Source organism: Mytilus galloprovincialis, chromosome 3 (genome assembly GCF_965363235.1).
Source record: "Mytilus galloprovincialis chromosome 3, xbMytGall1.hap1.1, whole genome shotgun sequence".
NCBI classification, from domain to species: domain Eukaryota; kingdom Metazoa; phylum Mollusca; class Bivalvia; order Mytilida; family Mytilidae; genus Mytilus; species Mytilus galloprovincialis.
The window spans coordinates 96,837,886-96,854,809 of NC_134840.1; the positions used below are offsets into that span (position 1 = coordinate 96,837,886).

At 31.5% G+C, this 16,924-nt stretch overlaps 1 protein-coding gene across 1 annotated transcript; it reads right to left on the reverse strand.

The window, feature by feature from the left end:
- Positions 1 to 537: 537 nt before the first annotated feature.
- Positions 538 to 15,249, reverse strand: LOC143069477 (lysophosphatidylserine lipase ABHD12-like). Its single transcript, XM_076244129.1, has 12 exons — positions 15,228 to 15,249; positions 9,848 to 9,978; positions 9,081 to 9,186; positions 8,654 to 8,749; positions 6,537 to 6,613; positions 5,607 to 5,736; positions 4,941 to 4,978; positions 4,298 to 4,377; positions 3,868 to 3,947; positions 3,353 to 3,431; positions 2,273 to 2,397; positions 538 to 850 (listed from the first exon to the last, which is right to left on the reverse strand). Coding segments are annotated over exons 1-12 (978 nt in total). The 5' UTR covers positions 15,230 to 15,249; the 3' UTR covers positions 538 to 816.
- Positions 15,250 to 16,924: the final 1,675 nt, after the last annotated feature.

Consider the following 16,924-nt stretch of genomic DNA (forward strand, 5'->3'; position numbering starts at 1 on the left):
ATATTGATGAGAAAAGTTCCACATATTTTTGATTTGACAAACTGATGTTGGCATACAACTAGAAATTGTAACGCTGTCTGTAAGACACTGCCTAACCATAGGAAATTATAAATTTAGCACTTTGTATGATGATGTAACTGTAGGAGGAGGAGATAACCAGACAAACCATGATATCTTTATACAGCTAGTACCAACAAATGACCAAGTCCAACTACCTGTCATTTTCAGAATACCGGTATTTAAAAAAAAATCCTGTGGCCATGCACCCCTTCACTATGTGTATGAACATCCTCAAAAATATTAAAGTTGTACTTCAAAAATTGTAAGAGGAGATAGCCAGACAAACAATGTTTCATTATCTGGACTGAGGGACATACTGACTAACAGAGGTAAATAAATATCCCCCCAAACATTTTTTGTGGGGATATAAAAAGTGCATTTGTAGTTTTGATGTTGCAATTAATGTCAACCTTAAATGGGAGAATGTCAACATTCTATTACAAAATGATGGACTCGTCCTCATAATTACACCAGATATATAAGATATTTTTTTATTAATATAAAGTTGGTATGTGTATTAAAAATGAGTTTCTACAAGTAGAAACCTAAAGAGAAACATATACCAGAAGAGGACTAAGCAACAAACAACAATAAGATCAACACTCTTTTAAACTAGATACACAAAACTATGGTTTACTAAAGAATGATCTTTTAAAAGGATTTACATTTAAAAATTAAAAAAAAGTACATAACACAAAAACATCAGAGTATTGTTATAAATATATCACAGTTGTCTTTGGAGCATATTCATCACATTTATTTCTTTTCAACACACATCTTCATGAAATTTCTGAAAAGAAAAAGAAAGATTGTGGATCATAATAATTTGTTTAAATAAAACAGTGAAGATCAACACAAACAATATATTGGCACTTTATATCCACTGGAGAGGTTGGTGTTATAAGGGAGATAATTCAAAACCAGAAATGCATTTTTAAAATCCATTTCCTGAATGTTTTTAAAAACATTTCTTGAAATCAAATAAAAACTAGAGATGTAGTAAGCAAAGCTTACAAATTTATACCCTGGACCTTGCATGTTTAATATTGTGGTAATGAAAACCCCCCAAAAAATGAGATAAAAACAAAATAGGTGGTGCAAAAAAGCATTGCATGATTATGACTTTAGGGAAAGTTTAATTAAATTGTAAGAGGTTTAGGAAGAGTTGTAGAAAAAGATGATTGCATCTCAATAAAGCAAGGGCAAAGCACATACTTTGGTAAAAAAAATAATTCTGATTAAAATCAAAATAGAAGGTGCATGATATGGTATTCCTTAAATAAAAACTACATGTATTTCAATGTCTCACAATGACAAAAAGGCTGATTAGTGTCTTAATGATGTACTTCCGTGCATTTAAAAAATCATGAATTTAAACTGATTCTGGAAGGAACAAAATGAGATAAAAATATTGATAGGTTATGGATCTCCTTTTTGAGATATGGTTTTAAAAAAAGGGCGGGAAAAGGCTGGTCAGACTTTTACCTTATAATTACTTGCATTGGTATTATTTTGGTCTCAAATAAAAAGAAAAAGAAATCTGGAATCTGCTTAAATTTTGTAAATGACCTTTTATGAGCTATTGAAGTCCTATATGAAAATAAAATTGGGTGTTATGGGACAAAATATTTTACCCTGTATCATTAGAAAATAACCAAGGAGTCTGTCTATCTGACACAAATTCCTCACCTAAGAAAATTGCAGTGGTGGATCCAAAAACCCTGGAACCCCCCTTTTTTTGGATGATCATACATTTGAATGGGGACATGTAGTTGGAATCTCACCCCTCTTTGTCCTGGGTTAGGAACCCCCTTTTTTAAATGGCTGGAAATGCCCCTGCATTGTTAAAGAATTATTATATTGATGCTCAATTGAAAGCGTTACAGTGGAGCAAAACAATCTTTCAAAGGCCGTATCTCAATCAAAGGCCAATCTCAATCAAAGGCCGTACTTTAACCTATAATGGTTTACTTTTTAAATTGTTATTTGTATGGAGAGTTGTCTCATTGGCACTCACACCACATCTTCCTATATCTATTTGGTCCTCTATAAATGTGCCAGTGTAAACTGACATTATCAAAATTGAGCATGGCAATAGGGAATATGTTAAAGAGACCATTTTGTTATGTTTTGATCTCAATTATTTTGGGGTATTCCCTTACTGCAGCATGATCTTTGCAAAAGGCAAGGATATGATATCTATTTTACATACCTAATAATTGAAGGTAATTCTGGATCTTTGTATATTTCACAATGTCTATATCCCAGATGTTTGTCAAATTCTTTATACATAGTATAACATCTTCCTTTTCTATACTGTTCTACTTTATTATGCAACTGAAAGAAAAAGTTATAATATATTAAATACAATACTGAAATGGTACTTTATACAACTTTCTAAAACATGCATAAATTAGCAAATAATCAACCTCAATATGCTGGATATTTCATCAGATTTGAAGATAGGTTACTGTGGATTCATTTATTTTCGTTGGTACCAATTTTCGTGGATTAAGGAAAACCTACATGTTTGTGGATATTTAATTTCGTGGTTTTGAGGAAGTCTGCATGCAAGCCTATAGAAAATTTGTAATTCGTTGAGAATTTAATTTCGTGGTTCACCGGTACCCACGAAATCCACGAAAATTGGTATCCAACGAATAATAGTTAATCCACAGTATGTATTTGCCCTTTCATAAAACAAACCTTAGATCTGCTTAACACAGTCAATAATAGAGGAAAACATTTATAATATATTATTGTATAAAGATATGACAGAAGCTACATAAGTATAAGACTTACCTCCCTTCCACATTGTACAGGTATTATATGATCGTCTGCTGCATGTAATATAAATAAATATAAGACTTACCTCTCTTCCACATGGTACAGGTATTATATGGCCATCTGCTGCATGTAAGATAAATAAATACAAGACTTACCTCCCTTCCACATTGTACAGGTAGTATATGACCGTCTGCTGCATGTAAGATAAATAAATATAAGACTTACCTCCCTTCCACATTGTACAGGTAGTATATGACCGTCTGCTGCATGTAAGATAAATAAATATAAGACTTACCTCCCTTCCACATGGTACAGGTAGTATATGACCGTCTGCTGCATGCAAGATAAATAAATATAAGACTTACCTCCCTTCCACATTGTACAGGTATTATATGACCGTCTGCTGCATGTAAGATACATAAATATAAGACTTACCTCCCTTCCACATTGTACAGGTAGTATATGACCGTCTGCTGCATGTAAGATAAATAAATATAAGACTTACCTCCCTTCCACATTGTACAGGTATTATATGGTCATCTGCTGCATGTAATATTAGTAATGGCTCATCTATTTCAATAATACTGAAAAAGTATAAATAGAAAATAATAATTCACAGATGATTATTGGTTAAAGACATTTTATTTCTTTTTATGTTGCATAATTGATGTTACAGCTTTGATATATAGAAGAATGTTAGACAAGATCAGAAATTTATGAATGATTCCTCTGTAGAGTTCTCCAAAGAAATGTTAAATTTGTTATCAATTATGCAGCGAGTTTGAAATTCTTTCAAAAGATGCAATAAATTTCCATTGGAACTGGATGCCACAATATATCTGTTTATTCTTTAAAGCAAACAAACACCATGTCTAAAATGGCTTACTTCAGGAGACATTCTAAAAATAATTTGTTTATGTTTAAATGCAAAAGAACCACTGGTATATTGGTGAATTTAACCTTTTTTGCCCAGTTTTTTTTGTTTGTTGGATAATGCCAGGTTAATTTTATCATGCTTACTTATCTTCCGTACAGTAATCAACTACTTTCTTCATAGAGTCTATAAATACCCACTCAAACCATGGTAAAAATCTGAAAGGCTGAGAATTAAACATGATATATTAAAACAAGACTATTTATAAAAGCATAATATTGAAATAATCGTTCCCTATTAGCAGTCAGATTGGATTAATTTGATTAAAAACATCACAAATGTATTTTTGGCTTGCAAGTCAATAATTCAACAAGTACTCATGTCAGCCTAACTTGACCTTTATCTAGTGGGTTACATATATCCTAAGCATTTTCAGTTAAAAATATTATCAACATATATTTATATATATATATATATGACTTTTTGTAATAATCTGAAACAAATGTAACATTACAGCTTTTAGATTTTCAATTTTTATTTAATCTTCAATATGGCATATGAACCAAGTTTACCTACCAAAGACATTGGATGTCGTCTTGAGGCATCCCATAAATTGTTGAAGGGTGATTCTAAAATAAGACCATTAACACTTTCTCCTGTAATTTAAATCATATATATACATAAATCATTCTAATATAATTCCAAAAAGTTGTAATCAGAAAAAAAACCTGTTATTTTGCATCTGGTGTATTAGAGTTTCATTTTTATTTCTGTTGGCGTCTTACAGTTTAAAGACAAAATTACAAATCTATAATTATCTTGCAAAAAAAACCCAGTCAAATTGTGAAACATCATCAAAGTTACAATGGTGTTTATGCATAAGTGGTCTTTATTATTTATCAAAAATATATTTCTATTTTACATATCATGAAAGATGAAGCAATTTGAAATATGTCAGACCTTTATCTCTCCCTATGAAATTAATAAGTAAATCTGCAAGGTAATTCATTAAGACTAGCTACCTTAAAATGTTGATTTCCAGATTTGTCATTCTAAAGTTATTGGATTTTATTCACCACATGCCTGGTATTATTTTAAAATGCCTATAAATACCTTGAATGCTTTCACAAACTCATAAGCAAGAGTGACTAACACAATAATTCAAACTTAATTGCTATAATCCAAAATTTAATTATTGTTTGCAAAAGTAGTTACATACCTTTTTTATTTAAGTGTTTAAGTAGATTTGTACTAATTCTGAAAACAGAAAATGTTAGATTCTATTTAATCCAGTTTCACATCTGGAAAACATAAGACATCTGATATTAGAACATCCCTAAAACAGTACAGTCTGTTTTTACAACAACCATTATAATAATTATATCCTATAATTTCTAAGCTATGATTTACATACTAAACAAACATGTAACATCTAGTTAAAACATGGTTGTTGTTTGTTGCTGTATATCATATAATTATATATTTTTTTCTACAATAATCATATTGCTGTTATTCTCGTTTGAATTGTTTTATATTTGTCATTAAGGGGCCTTTAATAGCTGACTATAAGGTAATGATTTTTGCTCATTGCTGAAGACCTTACAGTAACCTGTAGTTGTAAACTTTTATATCATTTTGTCTTTGGTACAAAGTTGTCTTATTAGCAATCATACCACATCTTCTCATTTTTATGGGAACAGTAGAGGGATGTTGAATTTAATATTTATTATATAAATCACCACAAGACTAGTAAATAAGTGAATAAATGTAAGAAACTATCAAAGATCTAGCATTTACACCATATTCTCTAATAGCAGAAAGTACAATATGAAAGGAAAAAAAGACAACCTAAAACAAAAATCTAATAGTACAATTTTACACTTACGCTGATCCTAAAGAATGTCCCCATATATAGAGTGGAACTTTATCAGATCTGTCACGTATCCATTTATAGGTTCTATATGTATCTTCTAATACACCCTCTTCTGTTGGGGTCCCTGAAGAATCTCCAAAACCTGTTAAATAGTCAAACTTGTATTAGAACTGCTTGTGTACTATGTATTTTTGTAATGATTTGATCATGTGATAATTGCCTGATTTCTTTAACAAAACACAGTTATGATCAACTAGATGTATGTAAGATACTTAACACTAAGATGACCATTAAACCTGCCACTAGTCTTTTGAGTTCTTGTTGGATAAGATATTATTACATGTACCCCTAAGACTTTGGGAAAATCTGTAATGTGTTCCTTAAGTCACTTTTTAGAATATTATTTTCAAAAAATAATTATAACTCTGAACACATGTTTATTTGGAAATGTGTAATAAAATGAATCACAATTTGATTTATGTGCAGGTGTGGATTCAGCCTGGTGGACGCACAAACCTCATAAAATTTGCAAACAACAACTGGAAGTGTTTAACGACCTTGACTGGCTATTAATGCAAATTTGCAAAGCATGGGTTGTCCTCAGCTTATTAAAGAATATTTCTATAATTTTACCTCACAAAAAAATAAGTTTGGGTCCCTTTAACTTAAATCCCGAATCTCTGATGTTGACTGGTTTTCTGATAAATTAAACCTTTAAACCTATTATATGGTCCAGAAACTTTAACAAAAAACTTCAATTTAGGTATGCCTTTCCATGTAGCATGTTTTAGTTCCTTCAATTTTCCACTTCCTCTTTGCCCACAAAATTGTGATGCACATATATACAAAATGTTTATTACTGGTACATTTTTTTCTGAGCAAACATGAAATACCTTATTGGAATAGACAGGGGAAATAACTCACAGTACATCTAATAATTACCTCTATAATCTATGGCTATCACATGAAAGTTCATCGAGGATAAAACTTTGTATAGCTCTATTCTATGTGGCTGTGCTCTGCAAGATATTATAAAACATTGATTTGAAAACAAAATATAATATGTCAGAAACACACACCTAAGAAGAGAATGAAAAAAACAAAAACAATATGAGCATGTTTTCTTTTTCTCAGAGTTTTTTTCAAATAAACCTTAAATGAAAACAATGGTTGCATCTTTATTGTATTTCTAATAATAATTCTATCCTGGTGTTTCAATTTTTCAGTCCTTTAAAAACAGTTTCCTTATGGTTTGGCTGCCCTCACATTATTATTAATCTAAATGAAATAAAATAATTGATATTTTGTTCTTTAATATTATTGTTTTATGCATATGACAGCATCAATTAATAAGGCAACATTGAATATTAATAGCATAAAAAAGAACACTATATTCCATTCTTCACATATAGATTGTAAGGTTAAACATGGCATCTGGTTATATAGTTTTGAAATTCTCAAAGCATATATATGGTTGAAGAATTTGCAGAATAACCTTGTTTCACAAATAGCAAAATGACATATTTATATACAGAACCCACATTAAAAGCAATATCCTTTGAAATCTATAATTGCTTAAGGTAGCACAATACAAATATATTTTAACTTCCAATCTTCAACCTTAAAACTGCTGTTACTTTCTTAAGACTGCATATAAATTAATAAGAGAGGTACATACTAAAATAGATAAAAGATTAATCTTTTTATGAATGCAATATTTTTGTTATGCAATCATTATGTAATCAATTATTATGCAATTAGTGGCAAAATCTTGGTCAGTTTGCTTGAATGAATTTAGCTCTTTCATCTCTTTAACTATACAGGAAATTTTAACGAAAACTTAATCAATACAGCAGGAGCTCTAAAAGGGTTTCTGGAATTATCACTATCGTATTCCATTTTTCATAAATCTCTAATTAGTGTAAACATCCTTACAACATAAAGGTAAATATTTTTGATTAGTTGTAAAATTTGAACTATACATTGCTGCTGGTGGAGATTTATTTCCCCGAGGGTATCATCAGCCCAGTAGTCAACACTTCTGTGTTGACTTGAGTTATCATTGATATGTTCATAATTATAAATTAACTGTTAACAAAACTTTGAATTTTTCAAAAAAACTAAGGCTTTTCTACCTCAGGAATAGATTACCTTAACTGTATTTGGCAAAACTTTTAGGAATTTTTTAATAATTGGTGACAAGAATTAAGAATGTCAAAGAAACATGTTCAACCTTTGTTTTATACTGTGTAACAATTCTGGGTCTTCCCTTGGCTTTGCAATTTAAATTAATTTGTCATAGAAACCCATATATATTTTTCAATAATCTTGTTAACTTTCCCAAAATACAGTAATTTGAAATTCTTATTGTCAATGATTATTTCTTATACATTATCATGATTATGTAACATATTTATCATACATTTTAACATTTCATAAATATCCATATATATTCCATAGGAAAGATAGAAATAATGCTTTTATCTCAAGAATTATGTAGACCTATTTGTAGTTTTCTCCAATTTTGACGAATTAAACATTATCCGGGAATTCTCGCTACATTGAAGACCCATTGGTGGCCTTCGGCTGTTGTCTGCTCTATGGTCGGGTTGTTGTCTGCTCTTTGGTCGGGTTGTTATCTGCTCTTTGATCGGGTTGTTGTCGCTTTGACACATTCCCCATTTCCTTTCTCAATTTTATGTAGCGAGAAATTCCCGCACCCTGACTAGGGACAGGCGTAAAAATGCGACGGGGTTAAACATGTTTGTGAGATCTCAACCCACCCCCTATACCTCTAGCCAATGTAGAAAAGTAAACGCATAACAATAATGTTTACATTAAATAAGCTGCATTTGATTTATAAGTGCTAAATGTAAGCATGGGTAAAATGTTTAAGTGCTTAACAAGATTTCAAATATATCCACCGTGTGGCAGCGTTTCCATGGAGATATAGAATGATTGGATGACCTGAGTTTAACTTTAAGTCTTGATTGTCTCCCCTGTTCTGTTGTGGTAAAGTATGCCTACAGATATAAATTTAAACCAATATAATATAACACCTTGTTCCTGCCCTGCCATGGAGGTATAAAATAATAGGGTGTCCTGAATTCAGCTGGCTAGAATCCCCTTCCAACAAATCAGCTGGTAACGTTTGCCTTCAATAAAACAAAATAAAATACAAAGTGATAAGCAAACCTGAAATATACCCTTTTTTTCCTCATCATTTTCTTGAACACCAATGGCTAAAAGAAATTTAGGATAAAATTTAATTGAAAGTCATATATATCTCAATCACAGTAAGCTTACTGTTCCATAATTAATGGTATTCATTTGTCTTTTAAAAGTTATACAACACATGTGTGTATAATGCCTTTAAACTGTTAAAAACTCCATTCAAATAACCTTTGATAATACTGGTAGAAATAAAAAAATTTTTTAAAGTAAATGATTATAAATATACAATAATTTGTCCTCTCAATAACTTACCAAGCACCTAATTTAACTTTTTCATTGACTTTGATGTAGAAATTCTTACAGCCTTTGATTCCTCTCTTGTCTGGACGCTTCAGGTCAACAAAATAGGGAAACTTTACTAAATAAGAAAAAAGTAAAATAATATTTATATATAACAACAAACTTAACAACAGCCATACAGTTTAACATTAAAAATTTATTTTCATTCCTCTTCTTGGACATTAGCATGAGTTCATATTCTCGTAAAAGTGTGACAATTCTAATTAAACACCTATTTAATTACTGTCTTCATGATTGGCAACAAATTTTTCATGCATTTTCAGGATAAGGTTTTCATGAAGAAATATTTGCTATAAACATGATAAAACTTTTTGAACCTCTATCAGTTTTCTAAATTGAAATTTAACAATAATGATATAGACAGACCATAAATCTTGGAAGTAAATATTGTATAAATGCATCGGAAAGCCAAAAAGATTAGTCAAAACAATATAATGTCAGGTGCGCATAAGCTAATATAAAGCCAGCATATTGTTGAAGTTTGAGTAGTCTTTTTTCCTATAGTTGCAGTTCTTCATGGTGAATTAAGAACTAAAGTTACACTTCAATTACATGTACATGTACTAACTATTTGTAAAAAAAAATTGAACTTTAAACATGTTAAACAGATTGATTTTATTTTGAAATATCAAACTTATATACAATATATAATGTTAATTTTCAGATGACTTGAAACTTTGGTTGTGTATGAATATCTAGTTGACATTTACAATACTCACAGAAATGTAAGACTAGTATTTTAGAGAAGATCCATGGATTTGTCTTGACCAGTACTGGCACCACTACATACAGGACAAATAAAAAAGCTGACAATGACTTTGCTGCTGAAGTCAACCATGGCACATAAAACCTGAAATTGATATATATGTTCCAGAAACCATATATATATTAATATTTTGAAAAACTCTTTAATTGGGGACTTCGATGCTTGTCTTACAATTCTTGTAAGTTAATATTGGCATTGCATAACAACTCCATATCAAGAAAATGGAAGTGTTCAAAAAACAATTTTGATGTGTATATTAATTAACTTTGAGTTGTAGCTGACAATTCAAAGTTAATCAATATAAACATCAAGATTGTTTTTTTATAGGCCTTTTCCTTCTTAAAGAAATAATTGTCAAGTTTTCCAATCAAACTTTTCATTTCAATTGAATGGAAAATGATATGAAATGCATATGATTATTATTTTATCTCATAGGCGATCCAGGGGAAGGGGGGCTGGTTGGCCCGAGCCCCCCCTTTCGTGGGAAAAATTTGGTTCATTATATAGGGAATCACTGAAGCATGACTGGAGCGGGCCCCCTTAGGTCAGTCAGCGGGCCCCCCCCCCCCCCTCCCTTAGGAAAAGTTCTGGATCCGCCACTGGATCTTGTGATAGATATACATGTATATGTGAATGGTTTCAAAAGAGAGATTCAATGTGATATCCAATATTTAATATCTGGCTTTAATAGATGCAGTTTCCAGAGGCAGATTAAGAGGGGGCCCCTTTTCAGTGAAAAATTATGGTTGGATATTTAGGGAATCGCTGAAGCTTGACCAGAAGGGTCCCATCTTAAGCAGTCAGTGAGCCCCCACTTATCAAAATTTCTGGATCCGCCACTGGTTTAAATACATTCAAGAGTGTTGAATTGGGGGTATTTTTATAATGAATATTTGGTAAAAGTTCTGGCCAAATGACACTGCATGTAAAAACAGTAATTTTTGGTGCATAACAATAATTTCTACTCTCATTCTAATTTCATGAACAGTTAGCCTAATTTTCTTGAAAACAAGAGAAAGAGGGTGGTTAAAAATTGTGTCAATAATAATTTTTTTCCCTAACTTTGTATTGTCACCAATGGCAATGGCACCATTTTTATATGAGTATTCAACATTAGCAAAGTCTTGCCCCAATGCTTCCCAATTAGATGTCCATGTTTGACTTGAAAAAGAAAGATAAAATATAACAAATACAGTGTTACAGCATATAAAACTGATCAGAAAGCTGTCTTAGTCTAAACTTTATATATGAACAACTTTACGACAGAGAACACACATGCATATACATTTTCGGCCTTTTCCTGCCACCAGGGACATTTTGTACAGAACATACAGATCAATCTCTTCTTTTCGACCTGCTAATTTTCTAAAATGTTGTTTTGTTCTTATATGATCTTCGGAAATGCCATCAATTAATTAATTGTATTAAATGAAGACCTGATCTAACATTGTCAGAGTTCTTTTAATTAATAGAAATTTCTGTCGTATCTTAATATGAAAAATAATGTGTTCATTAATTCTTGACAACCGTACAATAATCACTGTGATTGTAATTTAGAATTTATAATTCACAAAGTTTTCAGGTTGTTTGCGGTTTTGCTTTCTTTTATTTTGGAAGAAGGGACAAATAATAAATGAGTACAGACATGCACCGATGATCAAAGAACATGTATTTTACTAGGAAACATGTTACATGTATGAATTCAAAGTGTCATGTTGACCTGGAATGTTAATTTGGCCGGCACAATCCGGCAAGAATATTTATTTACGATGCTATACAAGACATTGCATTTTCACACGACAAATACAGTATTAAATATTTTCCCTTGTATCTTATGTATACAACCCATAATGATTGATTTATTATTCATGTTTAACTCACTCACAGTTTTGCCTTTGAAATTTCTATAAAAGTATGCCGTATAAAGCCTAGAAAAATTAAACGCAGCAACAAAGAAAAGAAATTATCGAAATTTTGTCCATGCATTAAAATTCTCTGATGTCGTTTCAATGGAACATTGGCATACCTGTATGATATCAAGACAAACTTCTTCGTCGAATGAATTGTGAAAATCAGCATGAAAAAGGCAATGGTTTTGAAATTTCTTTGCAGTATTCTTTTATATGTCCTACATTCTGGTTAAATTATTTGTGACCCCTCACTCAAACGAATAAACTGGAGGATTAACCACGGATAAGGATTAGCCATAATCCGATGGATGCGTTGACGAATCACGTCATTAGATTAATTACGTCATTAGTGTGTAGTGCACTTTTTGCGTACTTGTTCATCTTTTTAAGTTTTGGAGGTTTTTTTGCGCTTTTTCTAATCCGTTCTTGTAAATGTATTTGAATAGCTTAGAAACTATCTTCTATATTTTATGTATTTACAATTTTATTTGTATTATATTCTTACAATTTTTGCAAAGTAAACGCTTAAAAACTTTAGCCAGTTTAGGAAAGTAAGCCTAGAATACATAAATATCCTTACTAAATGGCCTACTGCAATAACGTCGGGAAAAAGAGTGGATTTGAGACTCTATAGTTCTAAATATTATATACATATTTATAAATGTATTCTTACATAATTTAATTTTCATAATTTTCATAAAAAAGGTCCCCTTTCATGATCTTTCATATCTTTTAATCTTGGTAAAAAACGCGCGAATGTTTCAAGACGGAGGAATTAAATTTATCACAAACACGGCGACGTCATAGTACATTACGTAGTTCATAACATCATTTCAATCGGCCGATGAATCGGCCCTTTGGCACTGAAAGGAGTATGACTTTGGGCCGATAATCGGCCCTGTGGCACATAACTCGTTAATCAAATCACATCACAGATAATTTATAAATTACGGGAATAAATTAACACCTCCATGGTATATTTGAAATACAAATTACTGCCAAAAGATAGTTCTTTGAATTATTCAAATATTTACATATACGTATAAACGCCCTTTCTGATTAATATATTGTCTAGGGACTTCTTCTTGCTGGCTAAACAAAAGATGTTATTTTTATTATATTTCATTGATAATTTTAAAATCGCTATGCAGAATACTAATATTTAACAAAGTATATGTATAAAACATAGTTTGGGGGATAGAGGGGACTTACTTACATATGGCACGAATAAAGCCGAGAACAAACCCCCCCCCCCCCCCCCCCCCCCCCGTTTTCTCTTAACGATATAGAATTATACAACATTGATATTTGGTATACACTTCTTCGTTTCACAATAATGGTAAGCTTAATTGCATCAGACATTAAGAAATATTTTGAATAAAAACAGTCTCTATGAAAGTGTAATTTAGAATATTGAGTTATTCCTCTTTTATTAAAAGTCGCAATTACCAGAGGTATAAAACATTACGATTTATTCTAACATGACGTCCTTCAAACGCTTTGAGTACACACCCGTGGTAAAATATGAATATATTGCCAGTGCTGTTCCGATTGTACTCCCACGTCATATGCTTTTTTATGAATGAGATACCCGACGTCATAGAACAATGACGTTAGAATGTAAGCATTTTACGGGAAAAAACACGCTTGTGAATCCGAAAATCATCACAAGGAAACATACACAAATGATGCTAAAATGTGGCAAAAGCCCTTTATTGTACATCATATAAGACATATAAATAAATTATCATTCAAATTCAATGCCGTAGCTACCCTTGAGGCAAGTGAGGCAAATGCCTCACTAAAATTGCGACACTGATTATTTTTTTTTATACATATATATAAATATAATTGTCATTTGTTGTTCTGTCTCAACCTTAATTTCTATAACTTGTCATCATCCCTTTTAAACCATTCTTCCTGGATATAACTCAGCATCTCAACGGGTGATGTTTCTCGATAACATTAACCTAGTAACGATAATCATCATGGATCTTTAGTTAAAACAGGCTCTTGCAGAAAAAGGAAAAGCGACACTGAAGGTTAAGAAGAAATAATTCTAGTAAACTATATTTTTTTAACAGAGTCTGAGTATTGCATATAACTTCATTAGAACAATCAAAAAACGATAAGTAGACTGACAAATAAAGTACTGGTCTTCGGAAGGGGGCAGTCCTGTCTGCGTATTCATTTCTCCGTTTCACCAACTTTTAACAAATAAAGTCATGACTGGGCATCGCAAGAGGGCAGTCCTGTCTGCGTATTCATTTCACGAACTTTAAACTTTCTCTTTACAGATAAATGAATATAAATAATATGAAACATGAATGCATGGATTAGTTTTTATCCATGTTTCTTTAACCTTAAAAATTGAAAGAATATCCCATATTCCAATTTGATATTATTGAGGAATGGTAGAACCTTTAACCTGAGACTACTATAACACTAGTAATCTCAGCTTTAACACAGGATTTTGTCGTTACTTATTCGGGACTATGGAATTTCGTTTCTTTATATTCGGGGTTTCGGAATCGGACACCCCCAAACCCTAACCCCTAAATTTATAGATTCTGGAACTAAAATATCACCAACTATTTCCAGAAATAATTTGAAATTACGGAACTACATGTACAAACGTCAAAAACTCCATTCCAATTCCCCTGTACCCATATATACTTACTCTATAGATAGAATCATATACATGTATCTTATCTCATTCTATTCCTAGTTTGTCTACTCTTTGTCAGAATAAAAGCGAGTTAAATATTTTGTAACTGCGACTGTATGATGGTGCTTACAGGAAATCTTAATTCCCTTTTGCAAACAAAACTGTTACTACCGATGCTGCTACCGAATTGCTGATGGAAAGGGAATTGGAAGATAACATCGATCATTGTGCTGGTGATGATGTGCTACCTTTAGAAACACAGACTGCCCTGAAACAACTGAAAACTTGAAAAAGAGCATGCATGAGTGGCGCAAGATTGTGCGGTCTTGCCATGCTCCATGATCATCGCGATAAGGATATCAGCAGACCAAATTATGATTCTGAAACGATTTGACTGAACCGGCCATAGAAAAATTTGGAAAACTCTACTGAATCGATGTTTGTTCTATGTTCTGGCAGCAGACTCAAATCAGAGATATTTGGATGATTATCTTACATATAAATTTAAATAAAGTTGTTAAAAATTTGGTGGTAGTAAAAGTCTTAAAAAATGAAAAATTTATATAAAAAGTGTCCAAATTCAAAACATTATCAAACTCTCTAAAAATGCCTAGAATGAGGATTTTGCACCATTCATTTCATACCCTCCAAAAAAAAATTTCGCCTCGCTTCGCTCGGCTCAATTATTTTGCCTCACTAAAATAAGATGCCTAGCTACGGCCTTGCTAAAGAATCCGGTTATTAAAAATCCTTACATTTTGACGTTCCAGATTTTGAAACGGGAAGATCGATCGGAAATGATGTTAATTTTTTAGGTGTCAGACCACCAATTACTCCCTCCAATTTAGAACGTATGTAAAAGTAGTCCTACTTTGACACAAAATAGTGCTTTTGATGTCATTGTTTACGTAAACTAACCAACAAATTTGCAGAAATGAAACTTTTGGTGAAAGGGAAATATATTTAGACCATTTTGAGCCAAAATTCACTTGTCTATGAGTTTGCATTAAAAATTCAGGATTAATGCGCTACATAGTACACTAATTTAAGATTTCCAGAAAACCGGGAGTTATTTTGGTAGTACCTGTCTTTTCAAAATCAGAAATTTGTTACAAGACTTTAAACATTGGTTGAAAATTGGCATGTAGGAAGGTGATACATGTACAATTCAGGATATACCTGGTTTCCTTGAAGTTAAACTTAAGGTAAAATATTTAGAAAGCTGTGAAAATTGCAAAATTTGGTTGAACAGATAGGGATTTTTAATTGGTGGTCTGACACCTTTAAGGGAAATGCGGTGAAACCCCAAATTCAGAAAACAATTGATTTTTTTTACTTAACTGATCATATGAAGTGATAGTAGTAACATTTCAATCTTTTTGGGGGCAAAAAGTCATATATTGCAAATTTAGAGCCTTAGACCTGAATTTGTGCTATTTTTAGCTTTTCCCACCCTGACAATATGCTTTCACATAAAAAAATGTCCCAAATTGTTATAAATGCACAGCAAGATGTTTCTGTGGTATTAACATTAAAACATGTTTATTTTACCACCAAAAAAAGTTCTTGTCATCAAGATTTAATGAAATTATTTGATTTTTATCCCTTATATCATTGCGTCATAGCATGTATTTGGCAGATTACATAGCCTGATGTAAACATTGCAAAAACTCACAAAAATCCCATTTATTATCTCAAATGAAAGTTTTATGCCTTAAGTTGTATCAACTGATAGAAAATAAAAACAGTTAAATGACCATGACTGCACTTTTGATCATTTAATAGTCCCATTACTTACACCAGGTGTAAAAAAGGGGGGTCAATATTCCTTGACTCTTCAATACCTTGAATTTTTTACTTAACCCATTGTAAAAATTGTGGAAAGTCTTTTAAGAAGTAGAACAAACAAGAAAAAAATCAACAAAACTGATCTTGATATTGAAAGTTTATGTTCCTGTAGTCCAAAATGAAATTTTCAAGTATTTTCTATCAAAGTCATACATTACAGTCAGTTTAAATTGAGCTTTGAAATTTGTAATATAAGTCACATTATGCTCAGATAGGATGTTTCTGACTTCAAATTGAATAAGGATTAAGAATAAAGCAAAGCAAAGATTTCTGAGCAACTTTTTTGGCTCTTTAGGTGTCAGACCACCAATTACTCCCTCCAATTTAGAACGTATGTAAAAGTAGTCCTACTTTGACACAAAATAGTGCTTTTGATGTCATTGTTTACGTAAACTAACCAACAAATTTGCAGAAATGAAACTTTTGGTGAAAGGGAAATATATTTAGACCATTTTGAGCCAAAATTCACTTGTCTATGAGTTTGCATTAAAAATTCAGGATTAATGCGCTACATAGTACACTAATTTAAGATTTCCAGAAAACCGGGAGTTATTTTGGTAGTACCTGTCTTTTCAAAATCAGAAATTTGTTACAAGACTTTAAA